We start from the raw sequence: 21,134 nt of genomic DNA, 5'->3' as shown, positions 1-21,134 counted from the left end.
CGTACCACTACCAACAAAACTGAACTGAAAACCGAATATGCTATGAAATTGCAGCAGCGGTGAATGTTACGTTTTGGGCACTGGAGTACTACACAAACAAGTGTTTATAAATGTACACAAACAAACAGTCCTCTTAGCCTGAAAGGAGCGTCGTTAGAGGGCAAAACCTGTCAAATAAATCATTAGTCGGATAAACCACCCTGTTCTGTTTGACCTGAAAATCTTTTTGGACTGATGGTGCGCATCGAGGAACCCGACCAAAAAACATGCCCTTATCCTCTCTTTGCACTTCATGCACAGCTACCAGTGCGTTTGAAATCCAAACTGATCATCACAAGCATGCTTGCTGACATTATACAATACGCTTGCATTTACAGAAAGACTCTCGGAAATGTTAAATGTCCAGTTGGACTACTCTAGTCTGTAGATTAAAAATAAGGCGACATCAGTAAAGCATTTGGCAAAACATATCCGAGTATTTTGCTATGAAAATATGTTATTTAGCAAAGACTACTGGGCTACAAGCACAATCCATTTTATATCCCAGAGTGAACTTGCAATCTATTTTTGTGTGTTTACAGATCTGTTATGGACAAGCTTCTATTACAAATATTATTCAAGTAGTCTAATTGCTAGAAACTTATATTACAGGTTCCTTTAAGTTTATTTAGAAAACATACAAGAAGGTGGTGCAGTGTTTGGCAGAAGGTAAAAAATATGTGGTTGCAGCAGAGGTCAGAAATAGAAACTTCACTGAAAACATGGTTAATCTATTTTTGCTTTAAAATGCTTTCATTGAATTTTCCTATTAAAAAATAGCAGGGCTTGAGTGAATAATCAGAAAACACCCAGATACATAAACCCAAAATGTAAACTATCAATATTTTGCCTAAACTGTCACTATAAAAAAAAATCATTAAATCAACATATTAACAACAATGGTGCAGAGGTACCTCCCACACAGGACTTTCCATCCTCCCAGGAGGAACCAGGCGAGGCCACTCTGTCTCTGATTGACTCTGGCCCGGGGTAGAGTCTGGTAGTCGCTCTCGTCATTCTCAAAGCCTTCCTCCGACATCATCAGGGGCATTTCATCCAAGTTAGAGGGCTCATCTTCTAAAGAGTATCTGAAAGAACAGTAAGCTGTGTTAGGAAGACTCAGTTACTTTGAACGAGGGTAAGTATGTGTGTTGGAGAACAATTTTAGAAACATGCTGAAATGGATAAACAATTTAAATATAAAATTATGACAACACGATAAAGCAACTCTTGTGCTTCATTCCTTTTTGTAACAGTGTTTTCATTTGTTTTAGTTGTAAAATTCAGCATCTCATAACTGTGCCAACCACTGCACATGAAGTCTGATGTGTACAACTCAATCTGTGGTCTCAATCTTGTGTTCAGATTGTGTCCAAAAACACAAATTAATAAGGTCATAAGTATTCACATTCTCTGCTGAGACTGTACTAAAAATAAATAAATGAATAGATTTTGGAAAAAAAAATAAAAAATAAAAAAAACTGTCAAAATTCACTTTACTAGGTTAAAAAAAGAAAAAAAGAAAAAAGTACTCTATTCATTACTTTAAGCTCAACCTTTTTAATCTTAAATCGTAAAAACAGTATATCCAAGCAGTGTGAACAAGTAACAGCATCTATGACCAACTTTATACTTAGGGAAATCTCAAGGTAAAAAAAATAAATAAATACTAAAAAAGCACTTCAAAGTACAAGATGTGCAAGATTCAGTGAGAAAAGCCAAGATTAAAGCTAGGTAGAAGGGCAGAGCCAACAGCACTTTCACATAATAAACACTAAAAACACCGTTGAGAAGATATACTACCTTATTCATGAGACGCCCTCTAATAAATGTCTAGATTCTTATAAGAAAAAAAACAAAAAACAAAAAACACATTGTGGTCACGTCAACCCTGCAATGACCTCAATAATATTTATAGTGACGTTGCCAGATTACGTGATGAAAATAAGGATGCCAATTAAATATAGCAGTAAAAGATTCAGAGTCTCATATCAGCAACAGGCAAAATAAAGCTGAAAAAATTTATAACATTTTTCTGATCAATGTCACATACAAGTACTGATCTCCATGTATTATACTGAGGTGGATGTTCTGAGTAAATAAAATTTACTGTACTAAAAAAAAAAAAACCCTAACAAACAAACCTGAATTTAATTCAAATTTAACATCATTCAGTTTTACCATTTGGGGAGGGTTTGTGTTTTGCTTAGATTTCTTTTTTTAATTAAACTTCAAATCTCTTTTTAGAAACCAAAACTTATTTTTATCAAATACATTCAGAAAAAAAAATACAATATAAGCAGACTGAAAGGTCACTCCACTGTACAAGAGTGTCCTTTATTGAAAATAAATAAATAAACGTGGACATGCGTGCAAGCAAACGTAGCATGAGCAGGATTAAGAGCTTAAGGTCCAAACTCACAGATGTGGCCCTCCCCAGCAGTAAAACATTTAGACGCCTGCTGTAGCCTGACTTTGTTTGAGCTGAGAGCGTCTGCAACTTTAGTTGAAGGACCGGAGATAATGCCACTTGGTTACGAGGACTTTCTGCTACAAAACAACCTGTTACCCATTTATAACCCATATGAACAGAAACTCCCAAAGCTCTGTTTCTGAACAGGGGAAGAAGGTGTGCACCACCAGGCTTGGCTGGTTTATACATTCACTTCATTGTCTCCACAAAATCAACACCCTCTATGATGATGGGTTTTATGTTTTCCATAAAATACAACCCTATTAACACAATTCAGCCTCACCACAAATAGAAATAGAAATTTTACAAGAGTACAATTCATCATACAAATCATAAAACAAATATTTGTTTTAATTATTTCTTGTGTAGCAACTACTACCAGTTAATGAATTTGTTTGGTTCCTCACTTCTAAAAATCACAGTTTGGACAGATCACAGTCCAGACCATTCCCCCCCCCCCAATGCTTATAGTATTTGTTTCTTTATTTAAAAATGTATTTTCTGTCAAATAAAAATTGGTAGAACTAATCTTAAAGTTTGTTTCATTTATATGAGATTTTGAACAAATAAAAAAATAAATAAAAATTGCAGCGCTTTTTTTGTAAGTCGAACAACATCTGAGCCAAGAGAAACATGCCGGTAACAAATGCTGTAACTTAGCCAAACAGGAATCTGTCCATGCTTATATCCTGTCATGATACACCCATATTTCTGCACAGCAAAGTGCTTATCATATATAGTTTGGTACGAAAAATAAAGTTCCTCATACAACATCCTGATCATTTTCAAATAACTGAGTCATAATGAGAAGACAGTTCTCCTGAGTTGTTCAAAGTTTTCTTTTGGCACTTTGAGCATCAAAAGGAGGTGCCATTTATTCTAAGGGACTACAACAGGGGGGTTCATGAATATGGCATTTACTTTTTTTAAACACCAAAACGAGTATCCTACTCTTTCTGTTAAATGAAGGTAAGCTAAATAACTCTGTCTCTATATAGTAATGAAGTTCAGCTGCAAGCAATTAATTTTTAATTGTCATATAAATAAGAGTGTAACCCAGTTCATTTTTGTAGCAACAATTTATAGATGTCCACTAAAAACACACAAACACACACCAAGTTATTATTTTAAAAGTCCAGTTACATGCATACACATACCAAATGTGTTTGAGTGATTACGGCTATTGAAAATATAAACTGCTTATTAAAATAACATAAGTGAGTGAAGGTATTTAGTATTGCAGGCCTGCTGATTGATGGATTAAATCCCTAAAGAAGTTTGATAAACTGTAACACCAACAAATGTCCTGGATTTGCAGCATGATCTCAGGAGCCTTTTTATAGCATGAGGCACTAAACTAAATACATTTATGTTCAGCTATATTTGCAAGAACCAGTTTGAGTTTATTACTATCAGAAAGAACAAACCTAAGAAAAGAGATTTTTTTAGGGTTAAAATGTAAGATTTAAGTTGGGATTTTGGCATTTAGTTGTCATGTCCAAAATTAAGGTTCTGACACTTGGGAATGCAAGATTTTCATTCAATATCTTCACAAGCACAGTCAAACACATGGCTGCTGTCACTGTAGGGGAAATACTGACATTCAAGAACAACTTCTAGTGAGAAACAAAAGTAAGACCTGTTCATTCAAATGACTTCACACACTCAGCACTGCACTTCAGTGTCTTGTAAAGGTTGTGTATTGATCCTACACAGAGCTTTGCAGACTAGTATCCGCATGTTGCATCAGTGTGTTGTCATCAATGGTTATGTCAAAAATACAACTACTACTGGCTACTTTTTGTTTGTTTTGGGTGTTTCTTTCGATTACAGAAGTGAAAACATACAAAGAAACCAAATGTTCAAAACCACCAGAACAGTTCACTCCAACCACCATTTGTACTTCTTTATTTTTGACCTTTGATTCTTTTCACACTTTTCCCCCTTCATGGTGAACTCTGCTGTCAATCTATTGTTTGTTCAAGCAAATCTTTCAATCAATCAGCACACATCCTGTGCATAGCATCACCACCTTCAGAGTAAGCAGTGTTTTTTTTGTTTTTTTAGAGGACTGCATCCAAGGACACTTGCATTGGTCACATACCGCAAATCCTTCACTTCATAGCCAAAGACCCAGCTATGCCAAGTCTGAACCTGATGAGCAGAACAGTCGATACAGACACACAGATTTCTCAAGTTATAACTAAACAAACACTGATTGAATGGCAATATGCAGGGAGATGAACTGTTAAAGAGGATAAGAAAAAAAGACTGTTTTAGACAGATCTATAAACATAAAGGTAGTAGTGTTAAACTGTAAATATTGTGCTCAAAGCTTTGAGTCATATGATCTGGGAAATGTTTCACTGTTACCAAAATGTGCGATATGTTTACACACCATTCGAACTTGCTAAAAAAAAAAAAGAAAAGTGGATTATTAGCCACAGTGTTTCTTGCGATGGAACACCCACATCTGATTACATAATAACTCAAACCTGTGGGAAACGTGGGCTGCTTTGTAAAAATGTTTTCTGCCTCTCCGGTGCAGCGTTGACGGTGTTGCCAACAGTTGCTCAGAGTGTCAGTGGGAAAGCATTCTCCATCAGCTTCAGGACAAATGCTTTGGAACAGTTTGAGAAAATCAGCTCTCATCATTCCTCTACAGGGATCAATAAACTGCCACATTAATTTCATCACTATCATGAGAAACGAGTTCAGCGTGGCTGAGGATTTTCCCAGGAAGTCCAAGTTTAAATGTGCTTTTAGCCATAGTAGGAGATATAGTAAAATTAGACACAACTTACAGGTCTTAGAAACAAAGTGGGATTTATTGTCCTGTCCTGAATCCCTGCCCTCGTGGCAACATAGCTGTTTGCGTTTTTACACTGGTGTGCGCTGGTGTTTCTGCTTCGATGCACTTCAAGTGAAACTAAGCTCTTTATTTTAGACTTGGTGCTGACAAATTTAGAGAAATAGACTCAGTCTAACATGAACTGCCAGAGCTACACTGGCAGAATACAAGCCATTTTATCGGCATAATAAGCAAGCTAGATACAACTCTACCATCTTTCTTTCAGTGAGGTACCATCCCCTCACCCTTCGAGTCAGTCACAGCAGATAGATGCCCCTTGCTGGTTCTGCTGGATATCTGTTCCTGTTAAAAAGGAGTTCTACCTTCCTACTGTCGCCAAGTGTTAACCATAAGGGATCTGATTGGTAGGGTTTTATTTGTAATATTATATGGGTTTTACCCTTGAATGTAAATGCCTTGAGGAGATTACTGTTGTGAACTGCAACTATATAAAACTGAATACTTTTGCCTTTTAATATACTGCAGCTGAATTGCACATTACTACCACCCACTACAAAACACCTTTTACAGTTGCTGAGGTCTGTGATTTATGTGTGCACATGGGACAATACAATCCTAAGGTTGTGCCCCCTTCCACAATAATATGGGGTACATATTTTTACATTATAAAAATGTATCATTAATGTGATATCAAGGATAGAGCTGTGCCAGGTGTTTACAATACTTAGTGCGAACAACAACAAGTGTAGCCCAGACATCTCTGACAGCAAGAGCCACATATCAGCCTCTGACGACATTTTAGAAACGAACTACTTCAACAGCCTCCAAAAAAAAAAAAAAAAAAAAGCACAATGCTTTGCAGAATAAGCAAGAAAACTGTCTCTGCTAAAGGTGGAAACAAACTCGTTTCTCCACTTGAAGCAAAAAACACACCATCCAGTAAAACCAGGCTATGAAAGACGAGATAATAGCAGCTGGTGAGGAGTGACCCAAAAGTAAACAAATGACTCACTGGAGCACTCACTAGTTGCACTTCATATGACAGGAAGAGCTAGTGGAAAAGTAGGGTTTTAAGCAACTGGCTGATAAGTCTGACCCAAGACACAACATCCCCAAGTATAAAATAGATTTTAATTTCAATACTGTGGAGGCTCCTGAGATGTTGCATGGTTTATTTGATTTAGTTATTGTTGAACTAAAGGATAAAGCGGTTATGTTATAGTTTGACTTAAAATTCCCATTAAAAACACTACCTAGGCTACTTTTTTTTGTGCTTACAGTTGATTTAAACTGTGTTGCTACATATAATGTTTTGTCACTGTTATTGCATTGTAATGTTAGTGCTGCTGGCACCTCGGAGCAACAAATTTCAGACTTTGATTTAGGCAGTCTGTCATCAATGACTGAAGCTCACTGAAAAAGAAGGCTGGAAAATTCTGTTTACTTTGTTTGATGAATGACTGACCCATTTATGGTTTCACTTAAGTTGTAATCCTTTTCACCACAACTTGATGTTTTTTGTAAAATGTGGTCCCTATTAGTGTAAAAAAAGAATAAGATAAAGATAAAGCAGTCTTTTCACTACAGCATACCTGTCTTGTATTAGCAAGCAGTACCTCTCTGTTTCTCAGCCCATAAGGCATCTTAAACTGCTAAACCATCATGTACTACTAGAAAACCTTTAGTTTAGCTTTAGATTTTTATACAAGTCCCTGTTTTGATTACTTGATTACAGTGGTGTACAGCACTCAAAGTTCTACCATAGGAATTCAACTAGGTTGTAATCTTGTGTTATTAAAACTATAACATTCTAATACTCATTAAACTAACCAGCCAATCCTTGTGCCCTATGGGTGGAGGCATTGTCATCCTAAAGGAGATCACTAGATGTTTTTCACCACAGGAAGAAGATAAATTTTTATTATTTTTGCCGTGACCAAAGGAGACAAGTGGACGTGAAACATACTAGGACATTTTCTACTTAAATCTTAACTTGGCCACCATATTCCAACCCTGCAGGGGTCGAGGTTGTACCTTCCACCTTTAATTAGCCACTTGCCTCTACGTTAACATGACCCAAAGCTATTTGCTGTGGATGCTCTTGAACTACAAGTACCTTGTTATGCGCCTACTTCGCTTCCTGTCCATTCCTCACCCTGAGGACTGTGTTAGTCCATCTTCCTCCATTCTGAAAGATGAGCAAGATGGTGAATCATGACTACAGAAAGTAACTATCTTCATATATCATGTGACGTAGTACGCCAGCACAGCTATCGTGTGACTTTAAATGAAAAGCCCGAGGGAACACAGCAGATAACTATCACTAACATATGCTACACTGACAGGCTGAATTATGGAACTTGTAAAAAAGCAAAAGCACATATTGCGCAGGTTTCTAGCTTTACCTGGGGCGGTGTGATAAAATCAAACAGCTGTCAAAGCAGAAACCGCTAATGAGCTGTCAACAGCACTACTAGCAAAACGAGCTAACAAGCACGACCCCCGTACACAGATCCGAGCCCCGGGAAGCAAAAGCAAAGCAAAAACACATAAACGTGTCAGACAACAAGAATGTCGCTTTAGTGCGAGACAGAAAAAACAGCTCAGCTACCCCGTCCATACCTTGAAAGCCTGGCTGAGTTGTAATACGGGATTCTCTTCGAGTTCTTCCGCACCGGATTTAACGGGATGCTGTCAGCCATCTTGGCTGGGCAGTACCTATGCGATGCCACGCAAAAAGCGTAGGGATTTGTGTTGCATTCACGTGGCATTTAAAAATGTCGTAGTGATGCATGTCAAGCCAAGAAAAAATTGGTTTACTAATTTAAGATTAGAGAGGACAGACTGGGTGGGCGGGGGGTTCATCTCACGCAACAGTTGTTTTGCGCAGCGTATGTGCAAAAAAAACCAATAACAAAAATAAACAAAGTGGGATTTTTCTGAATGTAGCAATGCGAAAACTGCGCTTTCAAGATGTAACCGAAGGTTGCACGCGGATTTAATCAGTGTAGTGAAATAATAAATATAGCTTACGCTAAAATAAGACTTTGGAGGATGATACGAAACCTTTAATAGGTGGTATATTTTGCATTACGCACCATATGATTTTGAAATTATTTGAGAAGCAGCTGTTCTAATCCGAATTTATAGAAACTACTTAACAAAATATACGCCTTTATTTTGTTCCTAAAGTTTTGATTTGAAACTGGCTGACATAGTCTCCCTTTATGAAATCTAGTGTTGACTGCTGACTTACTTTTCTGTTATTTTCTTTGATTTAAATAATTACAGATAACACAACTCATTGACCTGTTTAAATACTACAATTATTATTATTATTATTATTATTATTATTATTATTATTATTACTGATGGTTGTATTTAGATTTAATTGAAAACTTCAGACGTAGCTTTGCAGTTCTACTAAAATGATAAAATATAGTCAAGCTAAAGAATCAATTTGTTAAAGCTGATAGTTTATGAGGGCCATTTTATTGTTTGCCAAAAAAAAAATCCTTGCTGAAAGAGATAAAAGTAAATGAAAAAGCTTATTCTTGGCTGTGATTTCTAAGCAAAAAAAAAGTGCTGTAATAACTAAGGAGTGTCACGTATAGATCTGAACATACAGGTGGTGTGTTCTGATTTTTATTCGGTCCGACTGTTGTTTAAGAAAGACAATTTCTCACCATAACACTGACAACGTATCTTTTCAGTTCATAGATGTGGATGTTTACGAGCATATTTTGTGCTTTGCTCTCACTGTAGCAGCAGCGGGCAGGTGTCCGGAGGAGAAAGCAGACTCTTTGCATTATTGATTATCGGACATATGTTCCCTTCTTCAGAGCAACCATACATCTAAGGAATTGTCAATTACAGTATGAGTTGAACAACTTCTTTACTGTGTAGAAAAACACATTCACAAATGACTGCAAAGTAAAATAGCAAAATGTGAATAACCTACTATTCTCTGTTGAGTCATAAAAAGTTCTTTTTCAAGTCTATATATAATACATAAGAACAAACAAGGTGTTTTACAAATATTTTAATATCCATAATAACTTGCATAATTTCACAACGTTTGTCTTTTTTTCAATTGATTCCAATTTCTTTACTGTCATCAATCAGCAGAGAAAAATGTCTGTTGTTTCCCAGGTCGATGCCTGTCTTGGTTAGACTGGTAATTGGACCTCCTGCGGTGCTCACTCTGTCCATGCCTGCCGAGAGGGGGTGAAGCTGAGGGATGCCTCTGTTCTGGATCACCGAGATCTCGTTGTTCTTCATGGCCAAGCTGTTGGTGATAGCTGTTGCGTAACGGTTCCAGAATCCTGGGTCTACATTCATGGCTCGAGCTGCCAGGTCCTTCTGAAACATCTCTCCAAACTTCACTGCCTCTCCACCCAGCAAGGCCATGGGGTTGTCCACAGAAAGCCGCCGACCTCTCCTTGCCGGTGCATTGTTCCACATGTGCGTTCCCATATGAACCTGAAAATGGCATTTAAAGTGTTATGTGGTAATCTTTTTCAAAATACAAACATAGTTATATATCACCTATAGGACAGCTGACAGTTTATTCATGTTAGATCTTTTGATTTTTTTGAAACACACCCTGATGGTTCAGATTTATTTAAACATCATTTTTAGGCTCTGACAAAATAAAAGTTTGAACAGCAAGTTTTTATTGTTTGATCCAGAATCGATTAGTTGATTAATAATTAATCAGAAACCTTTCTGATTATTCAATACTGTAAAATATTTGTTTGTTTTTGGACAAAAACAAACATTATGAAGGTGCAATCTGGGGTTCTAAGGAATTCTAATGGGAATTACTTGTGATACTTCTTAACATTTAAGAAGTAAAAGTAATAATCAGTTATGATTTTTAAGATCCAAGTGGTGAATAGCAGAGATTTTGTCAGTGTTAGTATGATGTTGCACTAAATGATGAACAAAGTTTTAATCCTACAGAAACCTGTATAGTCTAAGCAGTCTTTTATTTTGAAAGGTGCATGATTTAAGCTTCCTAATTCGCGTTAATGGATTCTTATAAGCAAAGATACCATGTAGAGAAGAATATGTATGCTTGGTAAATGTTCTGTTTTCGTTTAGTTCATCTGTCTCTGTTTTTCAATATGGACCGTTTTACTTGGAGACACATTTGAACAAGAGATCCTCTGAATGCTTTGTTTCTCTAAAACTGAAACCAGGTTCTTGGTCTAAAGGATTCCCGTCTTGCAGGAAGTCTTGTCTTATCCAATATTCAACACAGTAAAATGAGTCCTGGTTCACCTACTGTGCACTTTTTAAAAACTTAATAGCAGTAGGGAACAGTTTTCCTTGATAAGGTCCTAACACAACACAACACAACAGAAAAAACATCCATTTTTATCTACCTTCAGATTGCCTTTTGTGGTGAAAGCTCTACCACAGATCGAGCAGACAAACGGTTTCTCTCCGGTGTGAGTCCGCTCGTGGATCTGCAGGGCGCTGGCTGAGGAGAAGTTCTTCCCACAGACATTGCAGTTGTGCTGCTTTGGGGTTCGCCGAGGAGGCGCAGGGCCTAGCAGGGAGGTCATACCTGGGCTACCAACTGACGGATACGCTGGGGTGATGTGGATGCTAAACGGAGGATGGTGCCCTTCCATCGGGGTGCTCGGTTGACTGTGGCCATTCACCTCAGTTTTTATCAAGCCCGATGAAGTGCTGGTAATCAGGCTTGGAATACCTGCAGTATAAAGTTATCTTTACAAAACTAAACTGTTTTTTAAGGTTATTATAATAAACATTTACATGGCATTTTTAGCTTACCTCTCTCTCTGCTCAGCTGGAATGACATACTGTAAGGCATCTCCTCTTTCACACATAGTTTGCCGGGCTGTGTTCCTCTCGGCTCTTGGGCAGCTGCTGGTGCAGAGGCAGGAGACTCAAATTGCTCTCTCTTCACTGAGGCTGCCAAAGGCTCCTGGGATTCTGGCCTGCTGTTGTCAACTGCCGGTGATTTGATCGTCATGCTTTCTGAGTTGCTTTGAAAGGGAGACGCTGATACACAAGGCGAACAGGAGGACTCGGACACATGTGGGCTGTTTTCACTACAGTTCTCCACCCTTTTCTCTGATAAAGCGCCTTCAATATTGAGCTGGCTGCTGTCTTTAAAACCATTAGTTAGGGGTTTTGTACCAAATGACTGGTTTAGGCTTACAGCAGAGTCAATCATTCTCATTTGTCTCTCCAGAGCTGCTATACTTGACACAATGGCTAAAGACTTGGGGGGAGAATTACAATCAGAGATTAAGGGTTTAGATGTATATACGCCTTCCTCCGTATTTTCCACTTCCTCTTCACCATCCTCATTATCCTCTTCCATTGAAATATCATCAATGAGGTCATTGCCATTGCTGCTCAGGCTGTCAAAGTTGTTCTCATTGAAAGACACGTTGCTGTCCACCTCCTGCAGCCCGTCCACCGCGGCTGACTCTGAAATCTGCCCAACCATGTGCATGCGGATATGCTGCTGAAGAACAACAGCGTTGGTGAACTTCTTCTGACAAATGGGACACGAGTGTTGCACCTGCACTGGGAGATTTTCTCGGTGAACGCCAATGTGAGTCTTCAGGTTTCCTTTGGTGGTGAAAGCCCTGCCGCACACTTTGCATTTAAAGGGTCTTTCGCCTGTGTGGATGCGATAGTGCATCTTGAGCGCGCTCTGACAGCTGAGGACACGGTGACAGAGGACACACTGGTTGGGATCTGTAATCTTTTTGTCAATATTCTCCACCAGCTGCTGAAGCTTTGAGGTCTCAGATGTTTGCATAGAATCCAGGAGGCCACACGATGGGAGTCTTATTTCGTCTGAGTTTAATGAGAGAGAAGGAGAGTTGGAGGCAGGAGATGCTGAGGCGATGGGTTCAGGTGTGGTGGTCACAGATGGGATGGTGGTGCTGGTTGTTTCAGAGGCAAGGTTGGGTCTCAGATTACTGGTGCAGCTCTGGGGCAGGTGCACCCCCTCTGTTTTCAGCACACTGGAGGCTTCTAAAACGGGAGAGAAACGAGCCTCGCTGCCTCTGTGGTTAGGTGACACAGATACACATTCACCAGGAGCTGGCTCATAGGAAGATTTAACAGATGGTGTTACGCTTACAGGGTCATTTGAGCCGCCGATACTAGTAATAGTGGAGGAAAGCGGAAGACCCAGAGTGGCTGGCAGAGTTGCTACAACCGGCTTGCTATCCAGCCAGGAGGAGACAGGTTTTTCTGGAGGGATGGACATTCCATAGGGAATCCCAGAACTTGTTGGCACATTATCCAGATATTCTGGCACTGGGAAGGGGTTCATCTGAATATGAGGATACTTCTCTTTGTGCCGTTGAAAGTGCACCTTTAAGTTCCCCTTTGTAGAAAATCGGTTGCCGCAGATGTTGCATTTGAAGGGCCGCTCTCCTGTATGGGAGCGCAGGTGGATCTGCAGAGCACTGTCGCTGCCAAACACTTTGGCACAGAACCTGCATTTATGCTTGAAGAAGGGCTCCTCTGGGCTGGGCTTCGTTTCGAACAAGGACACATTGGGCAGTTTCGCTTTCCTGTGCTTCATCAAGGCTGCGAGAGGGTCAAGTGCATTAGCTGTGGCGGCAATGCTAGCCAGGGGATTGGGAAAAATGACGCTGCTGGGGGGGCTCTGAGGTAGAAATGGCAGGCTAGAAGAAGAACTGAGTAGACTGCTCTGTGCCAGCGAAATGGGGCTGGAGGAGCTCAGTGTCTGAGTACTGCTAACACTGCTGGTGTGTGAGCCTGTGTAAGGAGGCAGCAACGTGGAGATGCTGCTGCTGCTGCAGCTGGAGAGAGATGGGGTGGTGTTTTCTGAGGAGGCTGAGGTACATGTGACATCCTTAAATGTGGGCTGTCCACATATAGTTTGTGAGGGCAGGGTTTGCGACTTTTCAAGCACAGAAGACAAAGAAACAGCCGCCTGTCCGTTAATGGCGGAGGGAATCGTTCCTGACAGTGGCAGGACGGGAGGAGGGATGATGCCTTGTGAGGGGAAAGGGTTAGGAGCCAGAGACAGGGACCTGGAGACTGGGTTTAATGCTGCTTGTGTTGGTTGTCTGTTCATGACAGCTACCTGGCTGCAGATCTGCTCTATAAGCTGCAGCTGGTGGACCTGTTGTTGCTGCAGAGCTAGCAGGTGTTCCAGGATCACCGGGATAGCTGCTGAAGCGGCCTTCCCTCCTGGAGCGCTGCTGTTGATCCCCTGGGAAAACTGGGCAACAGCCACCCTGGTGCTGTGAAGGATCTCAAGTGTCACGTTGGTGCTCGGCATGCTGTAGCTGGCAGCTGCAGACATCTGGGAAGGAGTGGACTCAGCTGAATCCGGGGGATGGGGGCTAGGCGTTGTAGTGTATTTGTCCTGTGGGCAATGTTCAAGCTCCATAGCTTCATCCCGCTCCCTCCCTTCCTCCAAATTATCCAGACTGTCGTTGTCATTCACCAGTGTTTCTCCCAGCTCAAAGCCGGCATCCGTGGACTCTGCAGCAGATGAGTCACTGGACGCTACGCTGGGAACTGGAGACGGCCCGACAGGAGATTCCTCCGGTGCAGGCATCCCCTCGCTGTCCTTGACTATCAGCACCAAGGGATCCTCAGTGCAGACTTTGTGGTGCTCTAACAGTTCGGTCCAAGTGAAGAACTGAGCACAGCATTTATCACAGATGTGTGTTTCCTCACTGTCTTCATTGGCCTTCTCTCGCTCCATGCCAGCCAAAATCCCTGAGAAGGAAAAAAAACAAGAGTAGAATGGGAAACTGATAACTGAATGTCCCGATGTTTCGTCGGTGGGACGAATTTTCTCTATATCACCTTTCACCTATGGTCCCTTCCCCCTCTCACTCGTGCGTGCACACACACACACACACACACACACACACACACACACACACACACACACACACACACACACACACACACAGCGGTGAGTCCATCTTTCCAATCTTGTGTTGTGCGGACAACCATTGTTTAACTCCACTGAACGTTGAAATCCACAAGACACCCTGCAGCGTCCAAAGATAACAAACATGTCAAGCTGAAACGGGACGGTTTGTCAAGGAATTATCTAAAACAAATTTAGATTAAACTGCATATGTGCCGTAAACGTTATGCACACACGTGCATTTGTATGTGAGAACAAATTATGAACCACAGGAGGAAAGGTTTGGAGGATTTTAAGGTTTATTTTTAATATAAAAAACTGCATTGTAGAACCAAAGACCATTCTCAGCTACTTCAAAGTTTACAGCTGTGGAGTGTGTGTTCATTTTTAATGAGACGTGACTCTAAAAGACTTAATTCAACCGGCTTTGTAAAAAAATTGCTTTTAAGTGTCTGACAGAAGTTTTCAACTCACACTTAAAGTAAAATTAAAGTAAAAGTAAAAGTAAAGAGTGTGTGAAAACACATATTTGTCAAAATTTCTATTTGGAAAAAGTGAAGTGAATTAACCTAAACTTAAAAAAACTGTTGTAACATTTAATAATCTACACAACCTGAAACACATGTTATACCCTGATTGTTATTAAAACATCGTGTTCGCTCTCAGGGTCTGATAAATTTCATTGTCTTCTCAAATTTCTTCAGGAACACATCTGTGAATCTGCATCAGCAACACATATCTCTTTTTTATTTTTGTATTTCATGCATCTAAATACCAAAAATACAAAATACATATAAAAATAAAAATACTGAAAAAATACCCTGACGTGAACAGGACGTAAGAGCGTGCCTTGTCGTCCTCGTTTCCAGACTTTTCCTGATGTATTTTCTCATATTTTAGCACAATTCTTTATTTTGAAATCTTCATTTCATTTTGCCCCGTTTCAGTAGCTGATATGTGACATTCCTTATGACAGGATTTCACACTTTATGATCACTGTTGCATCTGTTCAGGTTTTGCCCCATTAGGAAACAGACAGTAATGCCAGATGGGAAGTTTTGGGGAAATCACTACTGAATTATTGCACATATATCCGGGTATTGCTACACTAATTTAAGGATAACAATTTTTAAAAACTGACTATTTAGACGGATGGATATTTTCAGGGATTAGGAACGACTGTAATTGGATTTTGTTAACTGAGTATCTTTACAAACTTCCATTCTTGTAAGCATCACACGTTAAAGACACGTTCACAGGGGCTGTCAGCGTTTTTTCCTTAAGCAAACTAAATGTGAATTTTAAATAATTTTAGATTGAAAGATGCGTGTTTGTGCTAAATTTGACACGAACGTGTGTCTGTGTGGCCCCATATGTGCACATAATTCGTGTGTGTGTGCACACGCGTGTGTGTTTGTGTTTCCGACTTAAATCAATAAACTCCAATTATCACATTTCACCACCTAAAAGAATTACTCCCAGTGTGCTGGAGCTAAAAGCAGCCGGAGACGTCTGTTATATTTACAATTATACGAACACACTGAACAAATCCTCACGCAAACATGCAGAACAATGTCTGCATTAAGGAGGAAATTAGTTCACTAACCTATTATAGACATGTAGCTCCAAATGCTGCACGTCAGAGATTCAATAAAAAGAATTTTTTACAGACTTTTTTTTTCAGTTTAAGAAGTAAGAGTGTAACCAGAGCAGAGTAGAAAAATCTATTTGAAAGTCAAACTTGTCATGGGTAAATAATCAGAGTCCTTGCCTCACAAAGTGGGTGGTCTGAGGATCACCAGGGCGATTCAGCAAACACAGGAGTGAAAACACTTCCACTGTTTTAGCACAGGATTTTGTCTGCTCTCTGTAAGATTTACTTCCAATGAAAACAAAGAAAAGATCGGATTTGATTTAAACCTTTAAATATATTTCCAAATGTAATAACACGTGATGGGAATTTATTTAAAAATGTCACCCTCACTCAATCCATAATGTCAGGAACAGTAAACAGATTTATGTTGGTTTCTTGTGTGGTTTGGCGATGAGAGGAGAGAGGGGGAAAAAAAATCATGAAGCTGCAGCTGAAAAGCAAACAGATTCGCAGCCCAGCATTAATGCTTCTGTGACTCTCTGCGCGACCTCTGGGTCGCAGAGGTCAATGGTTCAGATGTACTAATTGTATTGTGATCCAGACATGGACCACTTGCCCCTCTCAGGGTGATGCTGCCAAAGGTTAAGTCAGCAGGCTCAATCAAAGCCCAGCTCATAGTGGCGGAGCCCCCTGCTTGGCTGGAGGGCGGTGGGAGGGCCCGAGTCAGGAGGGCCTCTTCCACACTCGACACCTTTTCACAGCCACGCATAAAAACAAAGTCACATATAATTCAATGAAAAATACGCAACAAAAACGGCGATGATGATAAAAATTGCGATTCCACCAGTGAAGCTGATTTTTTCATTTACAGGCCTTTTACTTTTCAGGGTTATGCAAACAATAATAAAAAACCCTCCATCAACATTAACATAATTAAAATAAGTCAAATGAATGATATTACATCAGCATTATTTGGATGAATTTATATTTACGTCCCTGGTGGAATGTAAAAGTATTTCAGCTGATTCTGCACCAAATTGAGAGGCCAAAGATTAATTTTAAAATTGTGTTAAATTTCAGTAAACATTTTGGCCTCTTCCAGCAGTTTAAAGGTTGATTTACACTTAAAATATTAATGCTGATACAATTTAATGCTCAGCTTCTTTGTTGATTAAAAGGTTGAATAGGGATTTCCTGCAAGCACACCAGATTAAATCCTGACACTGAAAATATACAAGATAGGACTTATAGTGTACTCTAACATGAGATGGTCATATGTTTTAATGATTTTGTTCTGTTTACAAATGATATGAAATGCACTGATAATCCCTAGTCATTATTTTATTCATGGACTTCCCTAATGTTATAATTAAAAACTTTAAATCAATATACATATATATTTAAAAAAGGGTCTTGACTTACTTAAACGTCTTACTTTATTAAGAAGCTTCTTCTAAGACTATTTCTATTTGATTTATAATATGAATGTTTATCATTAAAAGTTTAATAGTTGGCAGGAGGACTTTGCCCCCCAAATTAAAAAAATAGAATAAAATAAAATAGGAACATAATGTGAAACAAAATATAAGATTTCCGTGCGTTTCTTGCTTCATGTGGGGGTTTTGTTTCGGCGCAGTCCTTCACAGCAGGTCCTGTTTCTTCAACATTTAAACACCAAGCAAATAAACTATTACATTGAACTTGGTTCATGAAGAAAAATGTTAAAAGATTTCAGTCTACAGTTGCCACTCCATATTGTGTCAACATATTCTCCAGCTGTTAAATCTCGACCTGCACGAGTCAAAGTAAAGTTAAAACTAAATGAAAAAAGCTTCCTTGTGATCAAATCATGAACTTTTTCGGATTTTATCTTTAAAAAGTTTCCCTAATGAGACTTGAAAGCTAAAAAGTGTGATACAGAAATGATGCTAAAATAATAGGTGTGTTTCCGCAGAAAATGGTAAGTAAAATTGTTTAAAGTAATTTGCATTCTATTTTATTTTACAAATTGCCTAAAAAGTTTTTTTTGTAACAGAATAAATCATTTTGAATAAACCGTCTAAGACGACAGCTCTTCTTCACGCAGCAGCCTAAAACCCCCCTGAAAAGTCGTCCAAAGCTCCCCGGACACTTACCATTATTGCAGAGCAGTCCGGTCTGTATCGCCTCCTCATCTGACTTGAGGTGCTGCGGCTTGGCTTGCTTTCGCCGGGACATGTTGATCTGTTTGTGCGCCTCGCTGCTGCCTTTCGCCGAATCATCTACAAGCAGCGAATGGGACGCTTCGTGGAGAGCGGGTTCGGTGAAATAAGAGATCGGAGGATGGTGTTGATGCCCGAGTGCAGATTGCGCATGTCAGTGTAATTATGATGGAGGAAGGATAATGCTTTTACGACTCTAGCTGCCTTTCGATGGGTGATTGGCTGCCGTCCAGCCAACTCACGGTAGATATGGAAATGAGGGATGGTGTTTAATAATAATTAGTTCACTTCCTGTCCGGTGTGCGGCTGATTTTACGCACATCTCCGAGCAGCCAACATGGTTTAGTCCGATCTGAACTCCTGAGAGTCTTAAGCGTTTTGGAACGGTCTTGGTTTTAACTCTGTGGTCAAATGCTGCATCTTTAGATAGTCCGTTTGAGTCTAAGATTGTTTTATTTCCTTTCTCAGCTCTTGGATTGGCTTAGACATTCCACTTTGAGTTGACTCCTCGGGAGGTGGATGGCTCGATGTCCCAGCTGAATCCCTCACACACACTCGCGGCAAAAGCGTAACACTAGCAGGAGCACCCTCAGAGAAAATAGGCTGAACACCTAAAACTGCCTCAAGCCCAGAATCAACGCGACGGAAGAGGTAACTCCCTAACAGATCAGATTTCGCAGGATTGGATACGTGCGTAAAGTCAAACTTTGTGCGCAAAAATCTCACTCAGGTCGTACGTAGATCCGATCTTACACTGGTGACTGTCGGAAGTGAGACTCCCTGGTTTATCCGAGCTACCGGCGCTCTCCTTGTTGCCTCCGCCTCCGGTCCATCATTAGATGCCCTTCAGCCGCCTGCGATAGGCTACTGCCAGGATACCACAGGAGGTGTTGGAGCCCTTGCTTCATTTGTTACGACCTCCCACAATTTGGCGCCATAATAGACTGAAAAATGTGTCGGAGAAGAAATCCTCCCTCGAGTGAGCATCAGGGAAGTGTGTAAGATAAACCCAGATGAGCTCAGTTTGAAAATAAAACTAGGCTGAATACACCTTTTTTGTAGCTTGTATATATGTTTTACCGGTTGGTTGACATAATAGCAGCCAATACAGACCAGAGTTTAAACTTAAATCCAGCTCAGTTATCGATAAATTTAAAAATCCTTTAAAAAAAAAGAAAGTATGCAAGAGTATGAGGTGTATAATAAAATGTGTTTGAAACCCTTCCACAGACTGTAGCTATTTCAAAGCCTGGAGAAGAATGAAGCATACTTCAGCAAAGCTGTAATCCCCTTTCACCAGACATTGTCCCCAAACTTGTAATTATGTGGTATTAAAAGATGCAGCTGGGGGACGACAGAATCAGCTGTTGATAATTGCAAGTACTACACAACAGCCTGGTATTGATCGGCATGTCTCCTATTCCCCTGCTATAGAGAGATAAGGAGGCCCCACTCTTGCTCGAATATAATTTCTTCTGACCTATCAGGTTTCTACAGACTTATGATGAATAGCCAGAGTGGCCGAGAACGCTTATCTAGAAACTCAACCCTCCTTGATTCGATATTGATTCTTTGTAACCAGCGTCAGCACACAAAATCAAACTAGCAACTACTTGACCATGATCTCTTCCAGATTCTAACTTGGCCTCCACCCGTGCAGACTCCACTCTATGCCCGAAGCACCACTTGATTTTAATCATTGTGAACATCTGTTAGACAAACAAATGTATCAGTTTATATTGTTTAATATGAGGAGGAAAGGTAATCCAGCTGAGCCACTTAAATAAATTATATTCATTAATAAATAAGTGCTGAAAGTAAGCAATTACACTAAAAATACACAAATCACTTAATTAATAATGAAACAAAAAAGGCACTTGGGAGTTATTCATGATGCTATTTTGGCGACCTATGCTGCTAAAACTGCTTCGCTTTTTTTCAGCAGGGCAGAAGAAGTCTCCAGTTAATTTTGGGGCAGCAGAAAGTGGAGTTGTGGTGTTAGATTGCAATACAAACACTGGCTTAATTTAAGAAACAAAGAGGTCCTGAATCCTGGATGAAGCTATTACACAGGATTTCAGTAGAATTTTTGTTTTCAGTGGTTTTGTTGGAAAAACAACTGACCAGTAGTATTCCAGGCTATTTAATGAAGAGAAGTCTAAAAATAACTTTTAAAGCTGTAAATACTGCAAAAATACAGCAATAGCATATAAGGATGGGTAAAGAAGAAAACAACATAAAGTACCTTTGTTTTGGTTTGGACCACAGCATCAGTGAGTACCTTTTAAAAATGACTTTAAAGGCCATATCACATGATTCACAACACTTTTAAGCCACTATTGATTCATGCGGATGAAGGCATTGTTGTTCTGGAAGAGAACACAGTTAAAAGTGATCTTTCAGAACAAGTATGTATTGATGTGCGCTCAACCTTAATTTCCTTCTGCAACCTTTTTTTCCACCAATCCAGTACCAGTGCCAAATCTAGAACCAGCTGTTTGCATTTCCAGTAAAAAAAAAAAGACCTGCGCTGGTGCCAAAAAGCTGGCACAAGTACTGCACCACAAAATTGCTGGGCCCAGATTTGGACCCACTGAAGTAAGTAACTAAGGGAGGGGTTATGGCAAGAAACTCACAGATGATTTGCAGATTTTGTCCACTATAATTTTCATCACATGGATTTATGAACATGACGTTTTGCCACTTAATTCAATGTTATACTCAGTTCTTAAACCTGCAGAAATGTGGGCTGGTACAACCAGGCACCAGCATCACATCTGTAGAAACCAGGCATCATGGCACAAAGGACCCAAACCATTACCACCGGATGCCTCGCTGTCAGGGCCAGTGACTCATGGTTTTCTTTTTTTGTGTCATGCTTCCTTGTGTTACATAATGTTCATTTTGTTGTACAAATCAAACCGTACCCGCCTATAATTATATGCCAAAATATCTGATATAAAGGAGGAAGAGGATTAAATTTCCAAACATGGGCTGTTATAGTCAGTAATAATCATTCTAGCCTGATATCCACTAACAGCTGAAAAAACACAGGAAATGTGATATCAGTGGCTATGGCATGAATAACATAGAAGGTA

At 39.7% G+C, this 21,134-nt stretch overlaps 2 protein-coding genes across 5 annotated transcripts in view; both read right to left on the bottom strand.

Moving 5' to 3' along the window:
- Positions 1-8,052, bottom strand: part of atp9b (ATPase phospholipid transporting 9B) — a 42,724-nt gene extending 34,672 nt beyond the window's left edge. For 2 of the 4 annotated variants that reach the window (XM_005739764.1, XM_005739765.1), the window contains exons 1-2: positions 7,947-8,052; positions 954-1,127 (exon numbers count right to left, since the gene is read on the bottom strand). In XM_005739764.1, the coding sequence (XP_005739821.1) occupies positions 954-1,127; positions 7,947-8,026 (254 nt within the window). In that variant the 5' untranslated portion in view covers positions 8,027-8,052. Of the gene's footprint in view, positions 1-953; positions 1,128-7,440; positions 7,513-7,729; positions 7,753-7,946 lie in introns of those variants that run through there. The other 2 variants (XM_013912586.1, XM_013912587.1) reach the window with 2 other exon arrangements.
- A 1,285-nt stretch (positions 8,053-9,337) lies between these two features.
- On the bottom strand, positions 9,338-18,851 carry sall3b (spalt-like transcription factor 3b). Its single transcript, XM_005739763.2, has 4 exons — positions 17,971-18,851; positions 11,130-14,081; positions 10,715-11,046; positions 9,338-9,806 (listed from the first exon to the last, which is right to left on the bottom strand). Exons 1-4 carry the CDS (start codon positions 18,050-18,052, stop codon positions 9,414-9,416), a joined length of 3,759 nt encoding a protein of 1,252 aa, XP_005739820.1. The 5' UTR covers positions 18,053-18,851; the 3' UTR covers positions 9,338-9,413.
- Between the last annotated feature and the right edge of the window lie 2,283 nt (positions 18,852-21,134).

This window comes from Pundamilia nyererei, unplaced genomic scaffold, assembly GCF_000239375.1.
Source record: "Pundamilia nyererei isolate P.nyererei 1_Seehausen unplaced genomic scaffold, PunNye1.0 scaffold00093, whole genome shotgun sequence".
Lineage (NCBI taxonomy): Eukaryota > Metazoa > Chordata > Actinopteri > Cichliformes > Cichlidae > Pundamilia > Pundamilia nyererei.
This window is presented reverse-complemented; position numbering and strand designations above follow the sequence as displayed.